The 26,290-nt window shown below is 37.6% G+C and overlaps 4 protein-coding genes and 1 non-coding gene across 7 annotated transcripts; 3 read left to right on the top strand and 2 right to left on the bottom strand.

Annotated features, from left to right (window-relative positions):
• LOC135631375 (FCS-Like Zinc finger 13-like) lies at positions 1 to 3,550 on the top strand. Its single transcript, XM_065138992.1, has 2 exons — positions 1 to 745; positions 3,104 to 3,550. Exons 1-2 carry the CDS (start codon positions 210 to 212, stop codon positions 3,261 to 3,263), a joined length of 696 nt encoding a protein of 231 aa, XP_064995064.1. The 5' UTR covers positions 1 to 209; the 3' UTR covers positions 3,264 to 3,550.
• Positions 3,551 to 4,395: 845 nt separating this feature from the next.
• Positions 4,396 to 4,468, bottom strand: TRNAE-CUC (transfer RNA glutamic acid (anticodon CUC)). The gene has a single exon. It is a non-coding gene; the product is annotated as a tRNA-Glu (tRNA).
• Positions 4,469 to 4,614: 146 nt separating this feature from the next.
• LOC135631783 (B-box zinc finger protein 32-like) lies at positions 4,615 to 5,595 on the bottom strand. The gene has a single exon (XM_065139664.1). The coding sequence runs from the start codon at positions 5,484 to 5,486 to the stop codon at positions 4,767 to 4,769; it is 720 nt and encodes a 239-aa protein (XP_064995736.1). The 5' UTR covers positions 5,487 to 5,595; the 3' UTR covers positions 4,615 to 4,766.
• A 4,601-nt stretch (positions 5,596 to 10,196) lies between these two features.
• On the top strand, positions 10,197 to 16,909 carry LOC135631782 (GATA transcription factor 20-like). 3 transcript variants are annotated; one of them, XM_065139662.1, is made up of 8 exons: positions 10,197 to 10,315; positions 10,530 to 10,977; positions 11,098 to 11,181; positions 11,269 to 11,381; positions 13,135 to 13,263; positions 13,944 to 14,049; positions 16,365 to 16,436; positions 16,590 to 16,909. In XM_065139662.1, the coding sequence occupies exons 2-8, from the start codon at positions 10,567 to 10,569 to the stop codon at positions 16,656 to 16,658; spliced, it is 984 nt and encodes a 327-aa protein (XP_064995734.1). In that variant the 5' UTR covers positions 10,197 to 10,315; positions 10,530 to 10,566; the 3' UTR covers positions 16,659 to 16,909. The 3 variants fall into 3 exon arrangements, with proteins under 3 accessions (XP_064995734.1, XP_064995733.1, XP_064995735.1); XM_065139661.1 differs by having other exon boundaries at positions 10,202 to 10,977; positions 16,587 to 16,909; XM_065139663.1 differs by lacking the exon at positions 10,197 to 10,315 and having other exon boundaries at positions 10,358 to 10,977.
• A 483-nt stretch (positions 16,910 to 17,392) lies between these two features.
• LOC135631781 (mannosyl-oligosaccharide 1,2-alpha-mannosidase MNS1-like) lies at positions 17,393 to 26,151 on the top strand. The gene is made up of 14 exons (XM_065139660.1): positions 17,393 to 17,687; positions 18,143 to 18,190; positions 18,331 to 18,525; positions 18,651 to 18,763; positions 19,111 to 19,176; positions 19,395 to 19,566; positions 20,825 to 20,914; positions 21,573 to 21,700; positions 21,882 to 21,947; positions 22,146 to 22,254; positions 22,352 to 22,450; positions 23,732 to 23,812; positions 23,890 to 24,060; positions 25,716 to 26,151. Exons 1-14 carry the CDS (start codon positions 17,535 to 17,537, stop codon positions 25,971 to 25,973), a joined length of 1,749 nt encoding a protein of 582 aa, XP_064995732.1. The 5' UTR covers positions 17,393 to 17,534; the 3' UTR covers positions 25,974 to 26,151.
• The last annotated feature ends 139 nt before the right edge of the window (positions 26,152 to 26,290 follow it).

The raw sequence follows: 26,290 nt of genomic DNA, 5'->3' as shown, positions 1-26,290 counted from the left end.
AGGGTGTGTGTGGAGAGAGCGAGACGGAGCGAGCGTACTATTTACTTCACCCCTCCTCCCTTCCCTTCATCTCCTCTGTGTTAAGAGGAAGTACATTAGTCTACATATATATATATATATATAGAGAGAGAGAGAGAGAGAGATTGCCAACTCCTTCAAAGATCTCTCTTTTCCTTTTCTTGGGATAAAAGGAAGACTAAGACGCGGCCATGGCCGATTCCGGCGACCAGAAGAAGCACTACGTTCTAAAGCTCGCTCTTTCCGTGGGCTTCAGCGACTCCTCCTCCTCCGCCGCCGACGCCGCACACGATCGCCACTCCAATTCCCGGCCGGCCACTGCCGCTCGGTCCCCCCGGAGCTTCGCCGCAGGCGACGGCGCCGTCGGCCTCGCCATCGTGGCCGCCATGAGCGCCGCATCCGAGGAGCCGGCTGCGGGCCTGGCCCGGTCGGACCCGGTCCCGATCGGCGCCGTGGTGACGAAACCCGGGCTGAGGACTGGCGCACCGAAGGAGGGGGAGGTGGGGGAGGACATGGAGCTCTCCGAGAGCTACACTTGTGTGATCTCGCACCTGGGGGGGAACAGGGTGAAGAAAAGGGTCTACTTTGGCGACGATGGCCTCCTTTTCGAGCCTCCTCCGCCGCCGCCGCCGGGGCTAGCGGACCCGCCCTTTGTGGTAGCGGAATTCCTGAGGTGCTGCTTCCTCTGCAAGAAGAAACTCGATGGCATGGACGTTTACATGTACAGGTAATCGTCGATCTCTTTTCTTCCTCATCCTTTCTATTTGTTCTGATGCATAAATTTTGGGGTTGTTGAATAATGTCGGATATCAAAGCTGCGATCTTTGGAAGTTTTTGTTGATTATGTGGAATAAGAACCATTTTTGAGGTGATGGTGGGGGCATCAGGGCCTGTCATCATACACATGCTGATGTTGAATCAATTTCTGGTTATAATATCAGTTTTTTTTCCTTTTTTTGTTTCATTCTTCTTCCTGCTGGTGATTTAAGAACATGTAATGCTCCCTTGACATTATTAAATCCATGGGCTTGACATGCATGCATGTGAGCCAAACATACATCCATGTATATATGTATTTATATCATGCATTCGGCACGCTAAGTCTTTATATTTTGGTGAAGGTATAAATGTGTGTGGTAACTTCTATCTATTTAGTCCTCAAATGCAATGTAGAGTGAGTACTTGTGTCAAAAATTCTCCTTACTGTAGCCTGAATGTGAACTCTGATCAATCGAGTAACCGTATGTCATGGCACTTTTCCAGCCTGTGATCAATTGTTTCACCTTTTTCATATTAGGACATGTTCCTGGGACACTTAATTTTGGTCTTGGTCAATAGCGTTACAAAGAAAAACTCTTATCAGTTGTTTTACTTTTGGTTTGTGTCTTATTGGAGTTGATTCGTCCTTATTATGGGGTTATTCAGATTTGATCATAAGGACAAGCTATCGATGTTATAAACATTTTCAAATTAATTGTGCTTACATATCATGGGGCAATTGAGAGATTTTGGATATTTTAGCAATTGATGCTATGGGATTATTCCCTTGCTGTAATCTTTCTAGAACTCATCCTGATTTGGTAACATAGGCATAGCATCTTCCTGACATCATTGGTCACAATCAATTCTCTTTCCTTTTCACCAAAGCTTGTTCATCTAAATTTATAACCAAAGAATCACTTACTGTTGTTAATTGGTCTGTGGATGCTTCTCTTCCAATAATCAACGAGAACAACCAAACAAGATAGGGATTTTGATTTGACATAGATTCCATTATTCCAAGTTAGCAAGCATCATTAGCTGAACTTGTATAGTTTCTGATTTTTATTGAATTGATAGTTGTCAAAAAGGAAAGTTGTTGCCTTCATAATATTGTACCGTGTACGTAGTTCAGTACACACGAGTACCGTAGTTGAAATTTTTAATTCCATTTTTTTAATTGAAGAGAAGAAATTTTGTTGAGATGATCAGCATTGTTCGTGAATCTGTGAAGAGGATTCCTTTTCAGAAAAATTTTAAGACATTTAAATGAAGGAAACTAAACCATAAGGCTGCTAAATGTGTGCTCTCCTCTCCTATACCCATCATTAGATAGTTTTCTTCTTTGTTGAACAAAATCCCGAAGCCGATCAACTTTGGAGGTTACAATCTAATTGCAGAGTTAGTTAAAATTATTATTCATGTTGGGATATTCTCTCTCTGTCACTCACTATTCTAAACATTCAGTTCAGATTATAAACTAACAACAAGTATGAGCATCTCTGCTTTTTGTCCTTTTAATCAACAACATGTGCTTTGATTGTTGATTGAAAATAGAGAACCTTAAAATGTTACTGTGCCTGAAGTTGCTGCAGGGTGCTTGTCCTCCCCACTTGTGATGGAGGGGCAAACTGTTATGAAGCTTAGGAAACGGTTTTAAGTTACTAGTGTTGAGACATGTCGTATGATCATATTCTCATACTAGGCGGGTAGCAACTGGATTGTTGATTGGTATAAACTTGACTACCTGCCAAATGAGGGTTTTTTTTTTTTTGTGGACAAATGTGGATCATTATACTTATATTAGAAACAATAGAATTGAATACCTAGATCATAGATTATGCATCTTAATCTTTTTGTATGGAGCATGAAGTGATGTGGCATATTAAATATTCTTCAAGGCTATGTAGCATGCTATGCTGCATGTCATTCATACCATCAGGTATTACAAATTATGCTGAATTTTGGTCGAATAGTTTGAACTTCTGTTATGCCATTTTTTTCAAGAGAAGTTCTCTCATGGATTATGCATTTTGTTTGTACTCTGTATTCTGCTGTCGTGGCTTTAATTCTGAAACATGTGTTTAAATCTGCCTTATTTCTATCTGGTTGATCTCCTCTCTGGTACATAATCTGAAGTCTGTGGTTGATATTATGTGCCTCATAATATGCCTCCAAGTTAATTGGGAGGAAATTTTATTAGCCAAATTTATTAATGATATTCGGTAGGTTCTTTTCTTTGGCATACAGCTTGCAGGCATTATTTGGTAGGTTAAAAGAATGTACTAATAGATCTTTCTCTTGGTGTTTTGTTTTTGAATTGTAGAGGAGAGAAGGCCTTTTGCAGTGAAGAATGCAGATGCCAGCAGATGCTACATGATGAACTCGGAGAGCAGTTTGCCTCCGGAGCACCGAAGAACTACGAATGCTCGTCGTCTCCCTATGCTTCTTCGTTAGTCATTTCAGCTGGTGTTGCAGCTGCTTGACTATGCAAATAATAAAACTAAACTTGGTTATCAGATGAAACAGAAGGACATGAAAGTGAATAAGTAAAGGGGTCAAATACTGCCGGCATAAGTATAGAATTTATAGAGGAATCAAGAAGTTCCAAGTCAGTCTGTTAACATGTACTGCAATGCAAAAATACGAAGAGAGGGCATGTAGGAAGAATGGAATTCATGAGTATCAACATATATATAAGAGAAACATTGAAGATTTTGGATTGCAGCCGCATTTTTTATGAATGAATCATGGAATACTGCTATGCTTGCTATGATCTGTATTACACACATGATTGGTCTCATTCTGCCTCACCATTTGGAGTTCTATGGCTCCAATCTTTGATGATACTCTACCTCACCATGTACTGCAATGCAAAAATACGAAGAGAGGGCATGTAGGAAGAATGGAATTCATGAGTATCAACATATATATAAGAGAAACATTGAAGATTTTGGATTGCAGCCGCATTTTTTATGAATGAATCATGGAATACTGCTATGCTTGCTATGATCTGTATTACACACATGATTGGTCTCATTCTGCCTCACCATTTGGAGTTCTATGGCTCCAATCTTTGATGATACTCTACCTCACCATGTACTGCAATGCAAAAATACGAAGAGAGGGCATGTAGGAAGAATGGAATTCATGAGTATCAACATATATATAAGAGAAACATTGAAGATTTTGGATTGCAGCTGCATTTTTTATGAATGAATCATGGAATATTGCTATGCTTGCTATGATCTGTATTACACAGATGATTGGTCTCGTTCTGCCTCACCATTTGGAGTTCTATGGCTCCAATCTTTGATGATACTCTACCTCACCATTTCATTCTGCTGCTAAGTTGGCTTGAATTGATGGCATATGACTCATGAACAAAAAGAAGTTCCTCATTCCATATACATACATACATATATATATATATATAAAGCTTTCATAGAATCTTTTTCTTTTTGAAATTTATTTTTATTGGAATGAAATTATTTTCAAAATCTTGACTGCCCAAAGTTTTTGCATAATATAATGAAATAAAAAAAAATCAGTAAGTACTAATTTGGGGCTGCAATGAACAGAGAAACAATCAGAATTATAAAAAAAATAGAAAAGTGTTTCCGTTGCCGGGACTCGAACCCGGGTCTCTCGGGTGAGAGCCGAGTATCCTAACCAACTAGACTACAACGGATACGCTTTGATGAGTACAATTAGTTTATTATCTTATTAGTTTCTATTAATGTGAGTTTATTATCTTAATCCTCTTTTTAATCTCTTCTCAGATATGTATATAACCAATGCACATACATTAGTTAGTACGGATAATTTTAACTCAGCTGGACGACAAAAATTTCTGAATGATTAGAGCTTAACTGCAAACATCAATATCAAGCAATTACATCTCTTGTAACCATATGTTCCCTTCAAATAAAAAGGAAGCTGGGGGTGTGCATAAGAGTAAGAATGAACTCGTGGCTATAATCCTTCGGCTATGGGCACTCGGCCCAGCCCTCCTTCGCGACTCGGACGCGCCCGGCGATCCGCGACTCGGCGGCGAGGATGAGCCTCGCGGGCACGCCAGAGCAAACCTCCAGCCGCCGGAGCGCTGCACCTCGGCCCCTCGCTGACGACGCCTCGTCCTCGGGGAGCTTGATGGCGAGCCATAGTGCGGCCGCGAGGGACACCCGTAGTGGCAGGGCCGCGGTCAACTCCTCGCACGCGGCAGCCACGCGTGCAGCCGCTTTGACGCACGGCCTGCGGCTTCGCAGCCCCATCCTCCGGCCCCAGCCTAGCAGGAACCACTCCACCCTCTCGTCCACCACTCCTCGCCGCCGTTTCACTGTCGCCCGTCGGGCAGCGGCGGGCTTCTCTGCCGGTGGCCCCGCCGTCGACTCGGAGGTGGGCTCTGAGGTGGAGAGGCACGAGCTAGTGTAAGAAGAGGCAGCCTGGTGGGAGGGCGAGGGAGGGGAGTGATCGGGGTCGCAGGAGGGGCAGAGGGACCGGACCAACCGCGGGGCGGGGCCGGAGACCCGGCGGCAAGAGTCGAGGGAGTGGCATGAGCCACAGGCCACCCAGCGGACATGGCGGGCCACGAGGAAGTTGGCGCCGTGCACGGATGCGTCGCAGGCCCAGCAGAGGAAGGCGGCGTCCGGCTGGCAGAAGATCGCCGCCTCGCCGCCGCAGAGTTCGCAGGCCTGCCGCTGCTTCATCTCCGGGATCTACTGGTCGCGGCAAGGAAAGCCAAGATATTGCTGCAGGGGAGAGCAGCGTCTATTCAGATGTCCGACCAAGAGATGCTTCTTGGAGTTTGAGCCAAGAAGGGTCGTCCGTATATATATATATATATATATATATATATATATATATAGGGCGAGAGAGAGAGAGAGAGAGAGAGAAGTGGTGGAGGTTGGCTGGTCACTTGTTGGTGGTGGTCGAGCCATCGATGTCCACATACCTTGTTTCCGTCAAACCTGTTCATTTGCTCTTCTTCTTCCTGTTTATTATATGGTTGGCTTTTTGTTCTTCTTTATAGTCCACTAATTCTTTGTATTAATCTGATAAGAGCAAGCCTCTTGTTCCAATCTTTGTGTGCGAAGACCACTTCTACTTTTGTCTTGACAATGACCAAAATACCATGATTGAAGTATCAACCGCGTTGAAATATCCAACAACTTGTATTATACTAAGGAAGAACACCACCATTAGAAGATAACAGTGCGAAATTTGAAGAGAAAATTCACCAGGCTTAACTACTCGGCTCACATACTTGGCTTGTGATTGCGCGGTGGTTTGGGGCCCGCATGGGATCCGCCTGCCCTGCCACCTGATAACGTGAAAGGTAGGTTCCGAAGTAAGCCAAAATTTGGTACGTAAAGTGGTGTCGTAATCGGATGCAGACTCCGCGTAGCCGAAACTTCACCCTCCGTGCGACCCAGCGTTGTCCCGCTCCGCGACCGCCACTTGTTCGGTGCCACTTACGGTTTCTCCGCGAAGCAGCTTCGCACGACGCGGCTCCACGGTTCCAATCAATTGACGGAATAGCACTCACAGTCGTCTCCCAGAGAGAGGTGCCACAGCAGAGCTGCTGTTTGATTTGGTCAGACGAGAAGAATCGATTCCTTCACCGTGTGATAGGGTGTGGAGTTGGTGACTCCCATCTTCAGCCACAGAAACTGTCTGAGTGAGATTCCATGGCCATTCCTCGGCCAACTTGCATCCCATTGAGCAGCAACATGGCACCGGGAACTTGGCCTCGCATTCCTAAAGCTTCATCAGTCCACTTGCACAGGGACCATGTCCTTGTTCCACTGACTAGTGCATAAGAGACCGGATGCAGTTGTTCGCATATGTCAGTGAAGTCTCAGCTCAGCCCATGAATTTGGTCTTCTGACATCAAATGGGTGGCTGTAATTGCTGAATGCTTCAGATGTGAGGTCTTGCAGCAACTTCAAACATCATAAGCAGTCTGGATGGAGAGGCTTCGATCTGTTTCAACACTAGGATTAGGAACAGCGTGTAGGAGCAGCATAACTTTGAACAATGAGTATATGGAAATGTAGAGAAGAACGAATTCCATCATGATTCATTTCACAGATAGAACCACTGTTTTTCTGTTGGTGGTGTGATGATTTCAAGCAGCAACTTAAACAAGATGAGCAGTATGGATAAATAAGCATCAATCTGTCTTAGGAATAGGGAGGCCACGTAGATGAAGCATATATATTCAATCAATCACGACAAAAGCAAATTATAGTTCTGAAATATTTCACAGATACAATCACTGTGTTCTGTTGGTAATTGTGATCATTACATGCTTCAGACGTGAGGTCAAGATGTAACTTCAAGCAAGATAAGCAGTCTGTATGATAGGATTCAATCTGTTTCAAAAAAAGGGACACTCTCTTGAAGAAGCATCAACTTAGGAAGGTATAAAAGAGCAAATTCTAGTTCTGAGTTGTTTCCCATACTGTCTCGTTAAGTGTTTTGAGGTAATTGTCCTTAATGGTGATGTCATTTAAAACTCGATAGTCGATGTACATCCGTCAAGTTTTGTCCTTCTTGCGTACAAGTAGCATCAGTGAGGAATAGAGGTTGCAACTTGATCGATTCACCCCCAGAAGGATTGGAATCCGATGATCATGTTGTCGAGTAGGAGGAAGACCGCGCGGCTCAACAAAAATGTCAACAAATTTAGCAAGCAATTAGGCGAGATTTTGATCTTCAATTTCTATATTTTTCCTCTCTGGTTGCTGTTGGAGATGCATCAAAAAACCACCATTTACCTTGTGTAAAACTTTCTCCATTCATTGGGTTAGAACGGTGGTTACGTTGCTTCTGCGTAGAAACTTAGAACAAGATAAGGAGTATTTTATACTATGCCTGTAATATTTTATACTATGATCAGCATATATACCTAATCAGTAGAGTTTATAAAAGTCACTGAACACTTGGTAAAAAGTTATGCTCATCCAGCCAATAGAATTAACTGGTTCTTCATAGTCAATAGAACATTTAGGGCCATTGGAGTCAGACTTTTGAGACATAGGCCATTTTTCAAAGCGACAAAGGGGAAGAAATAAGATCCAATCTTCCTCCTTTCTTTTGTTTGGGTGTCCGAAACATTAGAGGCGAGATAATATCAAAATAACTTTTAGAGATGAGTTAATTTCATCAAATGCAGTATAAAGTTTTTCTTGTGTAAATTATTATAGGTAATATTAGATTATATGATTCTGTTTAATTAGATAAAAATATATAATATATTTGATTAAATTTTTATTATGATTATCGATTAACAAAAAAGAAGTTCAATTATAATAGAATTCATTAGAGTTTATTTTGACGGGAGAAACTTTTTTAATTACTTATCTTAGGTTTTTGTTCTAGCGTATAAATAAACAAAACCTTGTAAAAACTAAGCAAAGAGGAGAAGATAAATTTAGTTTCCTTATATATTGATATCGTTATAGTTTTTATATCACGATGCATTTGTAAATTAGATAAAGATTTTTAGAATGATATCGAAAGATATGCACATCTAAACTTTGATATTGGATTATTTGATTTTAATTTTTAGCATTAAAGTTTTTTTTATATAATAGAAGTATTATTACAGTTTTTATGCTTATAATTGACATCAAAACTACATATTTTGATATCAAAATAACTTAGATCATAAAAGAATTTTAAATATATTTATGTGATTTAATTTATTCATATTTTGAATCATTATTTCAATCTCTAATTAATATTATTCTTGAATTAATTTGTGATGTATTATGTTTGATCTCTGAATTTATTCTTCTATGCCCCATGATTTTTTGCAAGCGATGTGATGTGATGAGGGTGGTTAAGAAAAACTAATATTATTATGATTCATTGAATAAATACGACATTGATAATATATAACCGTTATGATTTGCATTGATAATCAAACCTAATATAGTATTACTATGTTTATTGAACTTATTTATGTATTTTATAAAATTCATGCATATGTGTAATATGCTTTTCAAAACTTTTGTAATCCAATTTAATGAAATTATTTTAAAATTTTAATTTAATTTTTTTATATCTTATCATTTAATGAATGAAGCGAGAAAATATTAAATTATGTGATACTATTTAATTAGATAAGATATATTATAAAATTAATTATGATTATTAACCAATAGTAAAAAAGTTTAATTATGGTGGGATTCCTTCGGAAGTGATTTTAATGACATGGACTCTCCTAATTACTTATCTTAGATTCACCTATAAATTAACAAAATATTATGTGATGAAATATAAAAGGGAGATTACAAACTTTCTTCCGTCTCACCTTAGTTCATATTTCGTTACTTATTATAGACAGAGAGAAGAAGAGAAGATAAATCTAATTCTCATTACATATCGATATTATTATAATTTTTAGATCGAACAATAATATATTTATAAATCGTACATCTAAACTTTAATATATGATTATTTAATTTTAATTTTTGATATTAATTTAAAAAAAATATAATTATAGTTTATATACAGATAATACCACAAACACTTGGTCGATGGCTTAATTAGTTACTTTCTCAATATCATTTTTGTCACCATTCGACCTCGTATATGACTGATCTATTAAGATTCATTGAGTCTTAAAAAAACATGCCTAAGTGACTTAGGCAAACTTCTTTTGTTGTATTTGATCACTGATTCAAGCAGTCTACCATAGTTTTTTGCGTGTTTCATTTCCCTTAATTAATAGCAACCAGCTGAACATAAAGGTGGATGAAGGACACTCGAGCTTACAAGCAACAATTGACTAAATCCGAGGCTTGGATTCCAATCCAGAGACAGACATGAAAGGTTAGTTTTATCTAATTGGGAGGAGCATAAAATAGGATCAAGAGTAGTTTTCTTTATATATATATATACAAAGAAAAGTATGCTGTTTTAGTCTCCAATTTAACCTGATCTATCTTGACCCGAACCCGAGGATGGACGGCGAGGGTTTAGTCCCACGTTGATCAAGTGGTTCGATTCGATTGCGGAGCATCAATCCAGAGCGGATTTGGTTCAACCGGGTTCGCGTAAATATCCGCGTTGAGACAGTCGTTCTGCCGTCGATCCTCCTCCTTCATTCATCCTCTCCGTCCATATAATGAAGTGAACTTACAAGCGCATCTCACGACGCGTGGCAAGTCTCGCACGAGCGGCGTCGGTTGCCTCCGCATGCGAACGATTTCGTGCAAGTGTGTGCAAATATAAATATATGCGGGTAAATAATTTACCCTCCATAACGAATAATGAACGGTGGATCCTTCAACCGTATATAATATACTATGAAATTTTAGAATCAACATACTTCGCGGAACGGATGAGCGTGGGTCGTCAGATCTTTATACGACCGCATAATTGTTCTATGTCAACATGCGCATTTTGGTTTATCGTCTTCTCTTCTGTGTCCCCCCCCGCCCCCCGGCTGCCTCTCTCTCTCTCTCTCTCTCCTCTCTCTCGTTCTAGGGTTTCCTCGGTCTCCGATTTGCTGAAGGAATTTAGGGTTCTTCTTCGATCCTTTTCTCGATTTGTTCCCTCTGAAACCTTTTTGATCGATTGGTGTCTCTGAGAGTAGTCGATTCGTCTTCCGACTACCCCGGTCTTCCATCGATCACACATATTAAGAAAAGCCCACATTTTTCTTCTCCTCAATTTCTTGTGAGTTTATCCCATGCTCTAAAGCGGTTTTGTTGGTGTGTTTCTCCAAAATTTACAAGGCTGGGGAGGATTCGAGCGCGCGAGAGAGATCTGGGGATGAGCGGAAACCCTAACCCAGCCGCCGACGCGAAGCCGGCGGGCGCCGGTCGATTCCGGGGCCTCGGCATGCACCATTTGGCGGATGAACACCATGTCCTGCCCTCCGTGATTCTTCCGGCTCAGATCGACGACCCCAGCGCTGTCGGCCGTAGCGGTGAGTTGATTGCGGCTGCCGACGCTCAGACCTTGCAGCAGTACCACGAAGCGGATCACAGCAGCGGCAGCCATGGCATGGAGGAGGATGGGGTTGGGGCCGTGGAGAACGAGGGAATGGAGACGGAAGAGCCGGCTGATCCGAGTCATCTCGGTGATGCCCAAGGTCTGATCGCGCCGCAAGTGGGCGGTAACCAGCTGACGCTCTCTTTCCAGGGAGAAGTCTTCGTTTTTGATTCCGTATCCCCAGAAAAGGTGGTATTTTTACCACGCGTACTTGATTCACTTAATTCAATTCTAAAGATCGAATCTTCAAAAGATACCTTTTAATATCCCGTGATTGTTGAAATTTCTCTTTTCTGTTGGATTCTACAGGTTCAAGCTGTGCTTTTGTTGCTAGGAGGTCGGGAGATGCAGACTAGCTTGAATCCTTTTCCATCATCTTCTCTGCAGAACAAGGCACTGTATTTGACTACAAGTTGTCAATTTGTTTCCTATGCGTGCATTTGCTGCTCCAACAGTTGAGTTGCCTTTGATATGTGACAGCGCATGAATGTTCCACATAGAGTTGCATCCTTGATGCGGTTCCGGGAGAAGCGGAAAGAGCGGAATTTTGAAAAGAAAATACGTTACACTGTTCGCAAAGAGGTCGCGCTGAGGTAGGAGGGTGCATAATCTGAAGTCGTTACTGCTTTTTTTCTTGAAATGTTTCTTAAGAGACCGAGTTATGTTACCTCTTTTACCAATTTGGTATGTTGGTTCCTTTTTCTTAAAAACAACCATGATGGAGATCTTAATAGTCTTAGGAATGCTTATTAATTATATATTAGTTTACTGGTATTATTTTAATTACATCAAAACAGCAATCTATCACAATCAACAAATATGTTGGATGTGCTAATAATTGCCTTGTCATTTTGGTAGTTATGAAACTGACACAAATTCACGGAGATGTTTTTTTTGTTTGCCACTTTTGTTGAGAATTCATGTGTTAAATGTTACTCTTTTTAGGACTATGAAGGGTTTCCTGTAATTGTGGTGGCATTGGCATTACTTGGGTTTCGTATTTTCTACTTTTGCAATTTAAAACTTACAAATGCCTGAAATATTATTTTTGGTAACATCATTTTTTAAAATGAAACACAGCGTTTTTCAACATCTAACTTTTCAAGAAACAAATTCATGATGCAGATGAAAAAAAAAATCGTCTTACTTCCTCTTGAACCAGCTTACTGTTTGCAATGGAGGATGGAGGCCATAGAGTTCAGATGTTTGGTTTGTCTACAACATCCTATTAGAGCCCTTAGTCATTGTTCAGAGACCTGCCACTCTTTTTAGTCATTTGTTGAAACTGGAGTCTTCTTCTGGTAAATTCACCTAATTAGTAATGATAATAAAAGATGCGACTGTCCTTTTATAGCATATCCTCATTTTTATATTATTAAAAATAGGTGGTGACCATCAAATGGACCTTCTAAGATGGACAGTTATACATGTCGTTTGTTGTATATATTTTTAAGAGCAGGAAAAAAGATAACAGCATGGAGCATGACCTGAACTTTTGGTAAGTGAAGTATATTGTTGCCAATCATTGTTTAGTAAAGTTTTCATTGCATTCTTTAAGTGTATTAATGTTGATGTGCAGGATTGTCTTAACTAAAATATTTATAAGAGAAAAATAATTTAGAAAATTTAGCAATCATTTTCACCATATAAATTAAAAAGGTGCCACTTCAAGTTCTTCAGTTGGATAACTAGTAAAGAGTGTGAATCAAAAAGAAAAACTCAATTTGGCTGGAAAAGCTTTAGCAGCCATCGAAATTACTTTAATGTATTGGTGTTTTCTCTGTATATCCATGTAAATAAAATTTTGTGTATGATTCTTGGGAACATATTGACTTGTATGCACTTTTCATTGGTTTGTATATAAGAATATATAGGTGCATAGTGTTTATATGCACCTATAATAAGAATAAATTCATGTAATATATACATATATATATGTATACATACATATACATACATACATATATAAATAAATAAATATATGTATATATGTATATATATATATATATATATGTATGTATGTATGTATGTATATGTATTTATGTATGTATGTATGTATGTATGTATGTATGTAAAGACTATTAGTTGTTTGAACTTTGAATGATCCATTTCAGGTTTATACCCCCAGGCCATGTAGGTTTCTTGCATAAATCACTGATATGTGCTATGTGCTCTAGCACATTATATTGTGGGATGTGAGGTGTGAGCCATGGCTTAATGACCACCATGTGCCACTTGTTGCAGAAATGGAAAACCAGTCTTTTGCTCATTTGGCTTGTTCTCTGTTTTCCTTACTGTTCATTTTATATGATGATTTTTAATTTCTTTTTCCAACTTGTAATACAGGATGCAACGAAATAGGGGTCAATTTACATCATCTAAATCGAAGACTGAAGATTCCACAGGTGGTGCTACCACTTCTGATGCTAACCAAAATTGGGGTTCTCCAGAGAATAAGATCCCAGCGGCATCTGCGTAGGCATCTTTACTTTAACAATGTCTAGTTAAATACTCACCGTCCATAACTTGGATTCTGCTTTTCTGTTTTCAGATTGATTTCATATTTCTGGATTTTTCAGAAGTGTGAAATATTAGGAGGTGATGTGTTTTAGAAGGTATTCAGTTGTCTTAATTAGTTTGTTTAAAATAAAAATGGTTTACGCTGATAATGAAGAATGACTGAGATTAGAAATTCTCTAATCAGTTAAAGCATTTGTAAGACACATTTAATGTATTTCTTATTAAAAGAACCAAATATCCAAATGTTGATCTGAAAACTTGAAGGCATTTAAAATAATGAAAAAAATCATGATGTTGCAATACATCCAACTTAATTTTATTGAATGAGGATGTGAAGAAAAATACATAAGAACAAAACATATTAATTGTTAAGTTCAGTTTAATATATTTAGTTCAGTTGTTAGGCCAGTGTGTTCTTATACATCAAATGTTAACTGTTTCAATTTGCCAGTTGATTTATTTCATTTTAATATCCATGTGATAAGTAACATTTGAGAAAATGATATTCAGCTAGTGATTGCTAATTTCTAATGACTATTTATCTTGTACATTTAAGCATAATTGATTATGTATAGAATATTGGAAATTGCTTCAACCTCAAATACCTGACATAATTGTTTTCTGAATTTGCACAGATGTCACCACTGTGGCATCAATGCAAAGTCTACGCCGATGATGCGCCGTGGGCCTGATGGACCGAGGACTTTATGTAATGCATGTGGACTTGTGTGGGCAAACAAGGTAGACTCTCAGAATATGCTAATTGTCTTGGATCTCATGTCTTCTTAGCTTTCTTCTTGAGTAATAATTCTTGTTTGATTCACTGGGCCTCTTTTTGCTGGTATTGATGCATTGTTTTAGATAAACTTATGCTTATTTAACTATTGATTCAAAACATTTTTCTTAAGAATATTGTATCTTTTATGCAATTATAATTATCTGAAGCTGACATTAAGTTGTTTTAGCTGTATAAAATAAATTTATATGAGATAGTTGTCAATCCTCGATAAGTTATTTCTTATTCTACTATTTACATGCTTGTTGGAATGGATTGTCAAATTGTGTTAAAATGTCCATATGTTTTGATTCTTTAAATTGAGTGATATATTGTTTTTTTTTTCTTTTATATTTAACATCGTCAAGCATATTTGCATTTTATTTTGAATCATATTGGTTTGTAATTATATGGTTGCTTTTCCTGACAAAACGAGTTCATCCTTGATCAGTGTAGAGAACAGGTGGGATGAAGTTGGGGCATACGTATCCTACTTTCCTTGTTTTACTTCTTTTTATTGTTCATCAAACTTAGCTTAAAAAACCAGTGGACCACAATCTGGATTTAACCAGCTGGAGCTGATCTCGGGATAGCGGAGGCACCAGCAACAGGTTTGGTTTTATGAGAGACGTTTATGGATAAACAAATCTGGATGAATTGTTTGGATAGGTTGATCCTGATGGATTCAGCATTTAGAGCTTGAGATTGTGCATTGTTATGAAGAAAGAGGGAGGGAGGGAGGGATTGGTCCATTGACTGGACATGCTAACTCCTCTTTGATGATTTGAATAATTTTTTTGTTCAGAGACTATAGTAGGTGGCATTACACAGACAATACAGAAAGTTCTTGAGAATATGAGAAAAGGAGCCAGTACTTGAAAGAAAAGCAGAAAACCTGATTGAATAAAAGATATATTTTTCTTTACTGGTTAAATATTGACTATATATTCATTGTTGCATTGGTTTTTATGTACATGTAAAAACTAAAAATTAGGTTTGTTTCTATTTAGTGAAATAAAATTTATTTTTGACAAAGTTTTTTGTAATATATTACATTTCTATGATTCTCTAACATCTAAAACATCAGTTGTTTTTTGTGTTTTCTATAATTTTCGTTTTTTCTTATCGTTATTGGTTACACATTTTACTAGATTACACATTTCACATATTTTCATGTTTGATGTTTTTTCTATAGCTAACATTCTATCTGTTTGATATGTCCATTTTTTAATTTTGTTGAATTTATTTTACCTTGAGTTGTAATTCATCATTTAGATATGACTCCATTGAAACCTTTCCCAATCCTGATTTTGATTCCAATCTTGATCTCTATTTTTTAAACCTTTGTTGTCAAGTGTTATTGTTTTTTGTTATTCCATTCATTTTTTCATTTTTTGTAGTGAGCTTCTCGTTTTGATTTCTTTGTTCAAAGGGTGTTTATACTTCTCATATGTGCCGTACATATTAATTAGCATACGATAAAAACATGACCATCATGCCTTTTCTTAATATTGACATTGCTTACTGTTCTTGTGTTATGTATACAGTGACATTGCATTTTAGTGTGCCTGTGAGAGTTGTCATATTTATACAAGTGTGGCATCTTTCTCATTCTATAAAAATCCTGAGAAAGCTTGAATCCGAGCATAGTTTTTTGAATATTTCATTTCTGTTCTTTTGTCATGTAACACATTTGATTATTTTAACATTATCAAGGAACATCTTTTTGGCAGTTAAAGTTTCATCACATGAAGTTGTCAATTTTTACCTTGCATATTCTGTTGTGAGCAAAGTTTTACAAAAATGTCTTAGTGACTCTCTCCAGTTCCATAGCATGCCTAACATTCTAGTGATTCAATAGTGAACTCATTGTCAATCTAGTAAATTGAAATTAGCTTGAATTTTTGTTGTAGACTATGATATTAGTTAATTACACTATATTGCCCTTGAGAATTTTGCCCTGAACAAAAAAAAATCACTGAACTTAGGTTGAAGAAATGGAACCAAAGTAACTTTTAGGGTGTTGCATAATCTGCTTGGGTAGATACTATGATATGATGAGGAATGGTTAGTTTTATTTCTCGGAAAGAGAGGTAACAGGTAATGTTTTGAGGGAAGAATTTGTCAATATGCATTTGCATTCTATTTAGCTATTTTCCACGCCAATATTAAGTGGAAAATGATAAAATAGGTTTGAAAATTAAGTTTTCCTTTTTGTGTGCGTGTATGAGTGTATGACTTGCCTTTCAATTAACCTTAGATCATGTTGCTGTATTTGCAGGGAATAATGAGGGATCTATCGAAAAATCCATCTCCAGCTATTCTCAATGCTTCGCCAGAACCAAAAGAAGGGGTAAGTGATCTCGACATCACTGTACAGAGAGATCAAATCTCTGAACATCCTTGTATCTCTCTTGGCCTTCTGCATTTCTTTCATGGAATTATATAACCCGACAATATCGCATTTAATTTGATCATCCCCTTCGTTTACTCATCTTTGCAGCAGAACAACTCTGCCGAAGCTGCCATCGCCCAGTCGATCGCTGTGGCAGCCAATGGTCATGACACATCATGAGAGGTGCTGTGCCATCAGAACCAAAGCCTCCAGTGAAGAAGAGATGGCTGGTTGAACAGGGGAATTAATCCTCCTTGGCCCTTCCAGATTGTGTAATGTTATTTAACATGTACCATATTCTGAGAGTTAATATTAGGATCTTTCTGGTTCCTTGTTGGTATTAATACTAAGGCAACCTTGTTACAGTTAAATGTTAATTTGTGGGTGATTCATCTTGCAAAATATCACTGTGATCTTTTCTTTTTCGTTCACTATGGAGAAGTGTTCTGCTGGTATTTGAAGGGCACTTCCTCGATCGTGGTGCTTTGATTTGCGTGGATGGAAGCCTTGATTCGAGTCTTCAAGATTCACGCAAGACGCTGTGTTACTTAAACAAAAAATTAAATTACATTATTATGCATATATATATATATATATATATATATATATATTCTTCCATAATTACTGATTTTTATATTTATTTCTCCAAATATAAGTTATGAAATCTAAAAACTAGCATATTTAAATCGCATTAGCTAAAATTCCAATCGACATCAATATCCTTTAGTTATTCTACATTTTTGATGTATTACGACAAAAAGCTAAGGATAAATATGTGATAATAATGGTAAAGGAAAAGAAATAGAAATAATGATAATAATAATAATCTCGCCGTACAAGTTAAGTTGTGGTGGGGCCCGAAGACTTCGTCCAGAGAGGGATCGGGAACGAGTCAAGTCTTCCTTCAAAAGCGACCCCAGCGGAAGAAACTCGTGTTCTTCGTCTACCCAATTCCGGGCCGCGGCGCAGATCCGATCGCGGGGGGAGAGAGGGCTGAGAGGGAAGACGAGTTCTAGGTTTCTGATCGGGGGCAGGGTTCCGTCGTCGGGGGATGCGATGGCCCGACGGTCCTCCTCCTCCAGCCGGTGGCGGTACCTCCACCCCGCCTACTACCTGAAGCGGCCGAAGCGGCTCGCCTTCCTCTTCATCGTGTTCGTCGTCGCCACCTTCGCTGTCTGGGACCGGCAATCCCTAGTCCGGGAGCACGAGGTCTCCCCTGGCTTTCTTCTGCCCTTCTCCGTTCTTGCTCAGATTTTGGATCTCGGGCTAGGTTTTGAGTTCTTTAATTTCTTAGGAAGATCTGTGTTTCAGTCACTTTATGTCGATTGGATTTATTATAAACAAGTTTTCGATGGAGCCCTTTATTCTCTGATTGATATTTTTGCATTTTGATCATGCATTACCGGGTGTTGTTAGGGGATCTGATGGTGTTGTTCCTGATGACTAGTTCAATAAAAATGACTCCTTTTGGCTATTCTAGACTCTAGACCTAAATGGATGTTACGAAGAATACATTTTCATATATGCATGCTTCAATCAGGAGATTATACGCCATGTTTCTTGTCTGCCTGTGAAATTGCTCCGTCTTTAAATATTCAAATAAGTGAGTACGTCATATAAGTGCTACCAGACTACTAGGAAGTCTAATATGATGTAACGTGCAGGCAGAGATCACCAAACTTCAGGAACAATTGAACAGATTGCAGGATCAGGTAAATACCATTTCTTTTATTATTATTATTATTATTATTATTATTATTATCATCATTATCATTATTATTATTATTATTATTCCTATTGTGCCTTTAGCTGAATGATTCTTGGATGTTTCTTCAACTGTTGCTTCCTGTAGGTGCGGAATGCAGGCGATTCGAAACAGTTGAGGGAAGACTCTACTCATACAACTGACAAAGTTACTCACAATGATAATGTCTGGGAAAGTGAAATTGATCCCATTAACAATCAACGTAGAGAAAAAGTTAAAGAGGCTATGCTTCATGCATGGAACTCATATGTAAAGTATGCTTGGGGCCAAGATGAACTTCAGGTTGGTTGTTTAACACAGTAGCATCGAGAGATCTGAGTTTATTCAATCATGAATCAACTACTTCCCTTAGTTTTCAGTCTAAAGCTTCAACATCAATTACATGATGTCTTTCCTTCTGTGACCAGCCTCAAACAAAGAATGGTGTAAATAGTTTTGGTGGTCTTGGAGCAACTCTTGTGGACTCTCTTGATACACTGTACATAATGGGCTTAAAAGATGAATTTCAGAAAGCTAGAGAGTAAGTTGTAACAGCACCATGTTAGTTTTTTTAGTTCATTTAATTTGCTGCGAGCTTTCCTTCTGTTTGTGTTAAGTGTGTTTCCACTTTTGGCTTTGTTTTTTATATTTGCCTGTTATGAGCAAATGTTTTGACAATTTGTGCACTTCTGTACTTTCCCTTGAGAAAAAAACAAATAGGAACTTTTTCATGTGTTATGTGTGAAACAAAATAATATCAAAGAAAACTTTATGAGATTATTTATACAAAAACAAAAATATACATAGCAACTAATTTTACTCTACATTTGATTTGAAAATTTGTTGCTTGTTTAAGTTTTCTTCTAACTCACTGGTGGTCTATGACAGGTGGGTTGCAACTTCGTTAGATTTCAACAAAGACTATGTAGCAAGTGTTTTCGAGACAACCATAAGGTGGCGTTATAAGGTTTAATTTTATGATTTGTTATCTTTTTTTCTAGGTATTGTGTCGAACATATTTACCTTTGATATATCCAATTATAGTTCTGCCTAATTTATATTATAAAATGCATCATGCCATTGCAGGATAAGAGAGCTAAGTGGCCTTGTTAATTTTCTCCAAGTGTATATATTTTCTCATATCTAGCCCATATTATTTATTCAAATTTCAGAGTTGTTGGTGGACTTCTTAGTGCTTATGACCTTTCTGGGGACAAGATATTTCTGGAGAAAGCGAAAGACATTGCTGATAGGTTGCTACCTGCATGGGACACACCAACTGGCATTCCATACAATAGAATCAACTTGGCTCATGGCAATCCTCATAACCATGGATGGACTGGGGTACATCTTGAAATCCGTTTTGTTATTCTTTGAAATGTGTGATCAAAATTTTTCTTATGTTAAATAATATGTTAATAGTTAACATATTGAATTTTGTAATTTCAGAACTCTATTCTTCATATCAGGTTCTTAACTTGTAGTTTTGATGTTGAAATTCATAAATGAATAGCAATATTTTCTCGACTAAGGAAGCTGTTGTTTAGTCCATATGGAGAAGTTTTCCTAGGGGACGTTTACTTTGAGCTTCTGTCAGCATTTTTGTTTAATCTTGTCAATGTTCAATTACTTAATTTTCAAATATTTGAAACTTGGAATTGTCTACATTATAATTTCGTTAGTACGAAAATATGAATTCAATGAATGTGAGAAGGTTAGGTTAGATATGGTATATTTTCATGGTGACTCCTAGGATATAATCATTAATCGTTATTTTATACATCGATTTCACGACTTCTTTACCTGTAATTATCTTGATAATTGGAAATCCATAATATGAAACATGTAACTTAATTAATAGAATCATTCATAAGAACTTATTGAAATAGATATTAGATCTTTTGCTATTCTTAGAGTTCTTTTAGTGTCTTTGTCTGGGTTTTTAATTTCGAATGATACCACCCATACTGGGCGGTACCGTCGATTAGGGTTGTTTCCGCCTCATTACCACGCGAAATCGGTCGGTGACGGTTGATTTCGACCTTCGTCGCCCGCTATAGTACGGTATTAGCCGAGGGAGAAGGAAGAAGGGAGAAGAAAAGGGAGAACCTGAAGATCCGACGTTGCTCTCCCTCTCTGGATGCTGCAGATGAGATGTCACCTCCTCGTCTGAGGCTACGTGGTCTCGGCGTCGTTGGTGACTTCTCCTCATTCGTGCGGGGAGAAGAAGCCTCGGTGACGACGTCGTCGAGGCTTCACGGGGAGAAGAAACGAGGCGACGTTGCCCTTTATTTTTAATCTTTTAACTTTTTTATTATATATATACACACACACTGAGTGGTACGCCAAAGCATACCACTCAGTATACTCGTACCATACCATACCGAGCTGATCTCGATATTTCGATATGGTACGAAATTGCGAACCTTGGTCTTCGTTCCTTATGTTTCAGATAATTCATGATTGTGGCTAATTTCTTCTATTTGAGTTTCACTGCTTTCTGCATGTTGTTCTGTGGTCATGATTGATTATTTGATCTTTGACTTGCCTTTTACTGATAATTTCCTTATGTAATATGTTTGCTTTGATATTCTTTTTGCAGGGAGAAAGCATTTTAGCAGATTCTGGAACTGAGCAGCTCGAATTTATAGCTTTGTCCCAAAGGACAGGAGACCCCAAATACCAGCAGAAGGTACTTCTATTAAACTTTGGTTTACCATTCACAATACGAGTTGGTTTGTCAAGGCACTTCTAAGCAGGTAGTTGCACTCCTGTATATTGGCTAGGACTCTGCATCTCTTTGATGGATTACATTAAGTTGGTTGTTGTTTCTAGTAGATCCTTTTTTGTAGCTTTTTCAACTCAGTGATATCTGGAAAAGGGTTGTGATGATCATTACAGTAATAACTGATTTGACTTGTTTGTTTCAACTGTTGAGCCACATTTTTAGGATTTTAATGGATTGTTGTAGATAAACTTTGCAGTGGATTATCTCTAATCAGTATGTATCTACACTTTTTTTGGTTTCATCCCATGATAAATAATGTTGACTAGGTATATCATCATCAACAATAACAACAAAGTCGTAATGTCCGAATTATTTATTGTTTCTAGTAAAATCTATTTAGTGACTTTACACATATGATACTTTATTGATTTAATTGTTTGTCAAGGGGCAGCCTCTCAGTATGCCATTTAAGAGAGATGTGAATTATAGCTAGCAATTTTTTTTTTGTTGATCCGATTGTTTCAGAAATGCTTTTATGACATGGTTGTTGATTTTGTACAAAGGATGGTAAAGAAAGATCTTAGTACTGGAACCTCTTTGTATCATTTTGCCATTTTCACAGGCGGAGAAGGTCATCAGGCAACTGCAGAAGACATATCCTAGCGATGGTTTACTTCCCATATATATAAATCCTCATTCAGGAGCAGCAGCATCATACTCAACAGTTACATTTGGTGCAATGGGTGATAGGTGATACAAGCTTTCTTCATCTGTAATGTTATGGACTGGCTATAATTGTGATTGTTGAGTTTTGTTACTTCATCTGTCCTTGAATTGTTCTCTGTCTTCTTCATTATTCGTTTGTCATACTGTTAAAATCTCACTATCTGATGTAGAATGTATTCTATTTGTAAACTTAATCTGTTTGCAGTTTCTATGAGTATTTACTTAAAGTGTGGATACAAGGAAACAAAACAGAAGCTGTCAAGCATTATAGGTTGGTGGTTTATGTTATTGCATATCAATGCTCTGAAGTCCTTTTATCATAAAACTTATTATGGTATATCTGTATTTGTTACCTTTGATTTTTTTGGGGATATGAATGCCTGTCAGCAAGCATTTCTGAACCTCTAGTTCTACGGTAGGAATTATAGTGGCAGATAACTCACTAATAATATGAATAATTATATCACAGAGAAATGTGGGAAACATCAATGGAAGGTTTGTTGAGCCTGATTAGGAAATCAACTCCATCTTCTTTTTCATATATCTGTGAGAAAAATGGTGGCTCTCTTTCCAACAAGGTATGCTTCTTACTTGCCTTAAGGAAAAATAACCTAAATCATGTTGTTCTAAGTTTGCAGTTTATTTATTTTAACATTGTATTTCTTATTGAAGCAGATGGATGAACTGGCATGCTTTGTTCCGGGCATGTTAGCTTTAGGATCCTCTGGATATGGCTCTGAAAAAGCTGAAAAGATTTTATCTCTTTCAAAAGAGGTACTTCTTTTGGACCATATATTTTAGTCTCCTTGTCCCTTCATTTACATAAAATCTAGTTCAATTTTATGGTCATTTATCCTATATGAAGCACCATGGTCCTGCAAAACTATGTTTCAGCCAGATCCATGTAATACCCAAGTGCAGGAATAGCTAGTCTACTAATTGTAGATTTGTGAATTATTTTACATGATTAATTGTGAATCTAAAGCCAAAATGTTCTACCTAGAATGCTGCATCTTAACTGTTCCTTTTTCCTTTTTCTATTTTGGCCTTCTCTTGATGCTTTGATTTGATTGTTCAGTCAAGCATTCTCTATGTTGCAAAGTTTGGTCAAGCAAGACTTCAACTTTTTTTACCCTCTTCTAATTTGGGTATATGGATCATTGTGGTTTTCGGATGCTTTATTTATTTTTTTACAAGGGACTGTTTCTTATAAAAAAATTCTTTGCTTCTAAGTGAAAATCATCTTAGGTGGATAAAAGTTGATTTTCTTTTCTGTTGCATCCTCTAACAAGTCATTCATCAAACACCAATTCTAAAAAGGTAAAAGATAATCACTTTGATCTTTCCAAGCTGTAGCATTACGTACATAGTTGCTAAAAGTTGCAAATGTTTATAACTTTATATATTCACTTTTAACTTCCCTTTAATTCTCAACATGTTGAATCATGTGGTGAAATAGCCTATGATTGTCAAGATTTTAACTTATAATTTTGACTAGTCATAGAACGACTTACATGAAAATGACTATCTGCTGTTATCTGTAGTGCACTATAGTTTGAGAATATCATATTTGGTGATTTGTAATTGTGATTTGTGATAACAAAAAAAAAGAGAGGTAGCGGTTTACCTTGTGGCGGCGGATTTCTGATGTTCAAGTCCACTTATCTTCAGCCTGTGAACTTAACTGTTATACCTTATAGTTGGGCTGTAGATTATAAAAGACAGATCTGGCTTTCACAACATACTTCGATAAGTTATTTATTTAATGATATGCAGCTGTTCAAGTCCGCTTATCTTCAGCCTGTGAACTTAACTGTTATACCTTAAAGTTGGGCTGTAGATTATAAAAGACAGATCTGGCTTTCACAACATACTCCGATAAATTTTTTGCAGCTGATACTTTAAATTGAAAAGCGATTTTTAATAACAGATGGCCGTTTTTCTAAAATGAAGATGATAAATCCAATTCTCTTAAACTTTTCTTTTTCAAATCATGCTTGATCTAGTGTTTTGCTTTTTAGCCTTTTATTTCCAATTAGTGTGTTGTTCGTGCAGCTTGTTTGGACTTGCTATAATTTCTATCAATCAACTCCAACAAAATTAGCAGGAGAAAACTACTTCTTTCATGGTGGACAGGTCAGATTACTGTTTGTTTGTAACTTCTCTTTCAAGTCATGTTATCTGTCTACAATGCTTCTGATATATTATTGCAGGACATGAGTGTTGGCACTTCATGGAATATACTGAGACCTGAGACTGTTGAGTCACTTGTGTACCTATGGCGTTTCACTGGGAACAAAACATACCAAGAATGGGGTTGGAACATATTTCAAGCATTTGAAAAGAATTCTCGTATCGATTCTGGTTATGTTGGACTGAAGGATGTAAGTCTTACCATATCAATAACATAGGATGTTTATGTGGAAGAATTACTCAGTGGTTATTTTTCAGAAATTTATCATGCATTACTTGATAAAATGCACCCATATATTGATTTGGGATAAGGAAGGTAAATGAGTTCCCATTGACCTTGGAGCTCACTGAAGTATGAAAATTGACAAATAGTTACTGCATTTGTTGTGGTAGCTGATTGAAGTTGGGTTTCTTATGAAAGCTTGCGCAAGTTAAGGTCAAATCAATATAGTATCACAGCCATGTAACTGTAGACCTAGGAATTTTCTGGTTTGCAACTAGAAAGGAATGTAGTTGTTATCTGAATTGCTAGAGATTGTACAAATATTTCTGAATAACAATATCTTAAAGAAGAGGTAAGACAAAAAGGAAAGATGGTATAGGTCCAGAATCACTTCAGTAGGGCCTTCTACTGATATACATTGACACCACTGTTACCTGGAAAAAAAACACATCCAGGCACTCCATCCCTCATCAGTTCATATCCGTGCCTGCTGCCATTAGCCTTCTTCTTGGTTAGAGGAGAATGAAAAAGAGAACAGGAGAGGAAGAAAGAGAGTAAGAAGAGCCATGTTGTCATTGCTGCTCTCTGCATTGGCTCTGCTAAACTGAGAGAGAAGCTTGGGAGAGATGTAAATCAGGGGCTGCTTTCTGGACCATAGGATTAAGTGGGTTAAAATGCCAACCTTGGGGAGTAGGTTTTTGTTTCTTTTAGAATATACACTGTTTTGTATCGCAGAGTTTTCCTTCCTGTCTTTATCATTCTATGTTTCCAGTTAGAAGACTGCTAGGTATCTGTCTTAACCTTCTTTTGACTGCCTTCTTTTTGGCTTCACTGGATCATTTTCCATGTTTGTGCTGTAGCTCTTATTGCTACAGCTGCATTATTCCCTTAGGTGGACTGCTATTAGAGCAAATTACCATATACATGTGATGCAGCTGCAAGACCTTTGCTTAGGTATCCAGTTGAATAAGATGAGTTTTGCAGGAAGCAGAGTCAGAAACAATTTGTAGGTTAGATTCTTCAGTTTGGTTAGGATTGAACAAATTCATCATCGAATTTCTTTCAATATGGGATGACTTACTGAAATATCTTTAGGTTTATTACAGGATGATTTATGGATTAAGCAAAATTTTGGAATGTCTGTTGAACATATTATCAGGTTTTTCATCTTCTTTGTCCCTTTTGTTTTTTCCACAAAGATTTATTTTTTACTTCTTTAGGGGGTTTTGTTTTGCTGGTATTGCAACATGCTGAACAGTATCAAATGGAACATTCTGACAGCCAGCTGACACTTTTGGTGTCACAAGAAATTCAATTCATGCTCTCAGGCTTTGTCGGACTGCTTTCAGGCTCTGTTTGATTCTTTTCACTTGTATATGGTAGCTTGACAGGGTTGATGATGGTTTTGTTTTTCCCTTCATACGTATTTTGAAGATAGCTCTATTCTGGTACTTCTGTTCATGCTTTTGATACATGAACTCCTCTTTACCAGAATTATCTAACTTCATGGTGGACTACCTCAGTGACCGCTCTATAAGTTCAAATATCATTTGAGATGAATAAAACCACCCTTTCTGCATCTCCTTAATCATCTGGACTTATGTTCTGCCATTCTGTTTCCAGGTCAACACGGGTGTGAAGGACAACATGATGCAGAGCTTCTTCCTTGCAGAAACACTCAAGTACCTCTACCTTTTGTTCTCACCACCGTCGGTCATCTCATTCGATGAGTGGGTTTTCAACACTGAAGCCCATCCTTTGAAAATTACACCCAGAAATGATAAAGTCGAGAACGACGAAGGAGCAGAGGCAAAACCACACTCGAAAGCAGTCATTAGGCCATTTGGGAGAAAGCAGGGAAGAATATCGGATCATAATTGACACAGTTTTGTAACACAGACTTTTATTTATGAAACAGATGCCCCTCCTTTGGTTTATTTAGAACAGATAAACACCTATAGCTTCAAAAATTTTACTTAATTGAAATGAGGGGCTTATCTCTGTTTTGCTTGGCATGGTATTTTCATTATAAGATTAATCCGAATGTTATTTGGAATAATGCTTGATGTTGCAGGAGAGACTTGTTTTGTCTCCATGAATCTGATTAGATCTTGGAATTTAGAATTGTTTTAACTTACGAAGGTTAAGTGCTACGGCTAAAAGACCAATCGGTATCGAAGATTCTATTGCTTAAAATT

Source organism: Musa acuminata, chromosome BXJ3-2 (assembly GCF_036884655.1).
Source record: "Musa acuminata AAA Group cultivar baxijiao chromosome BXJ3-2, Cavendish_Baxijiao_AAA, whole genome shotgun sequence".
In the NCBI taxonomy this organism is placed as follows: Eukaryota; Viridiplantae; Streptophyta; class Magnoliopsida; order Zingiberales; family Musaceae; genus Musa; species Musa acuminata.
This window is presented reverse-complemented; position numbering and strand designations above follow the sequence as displayed.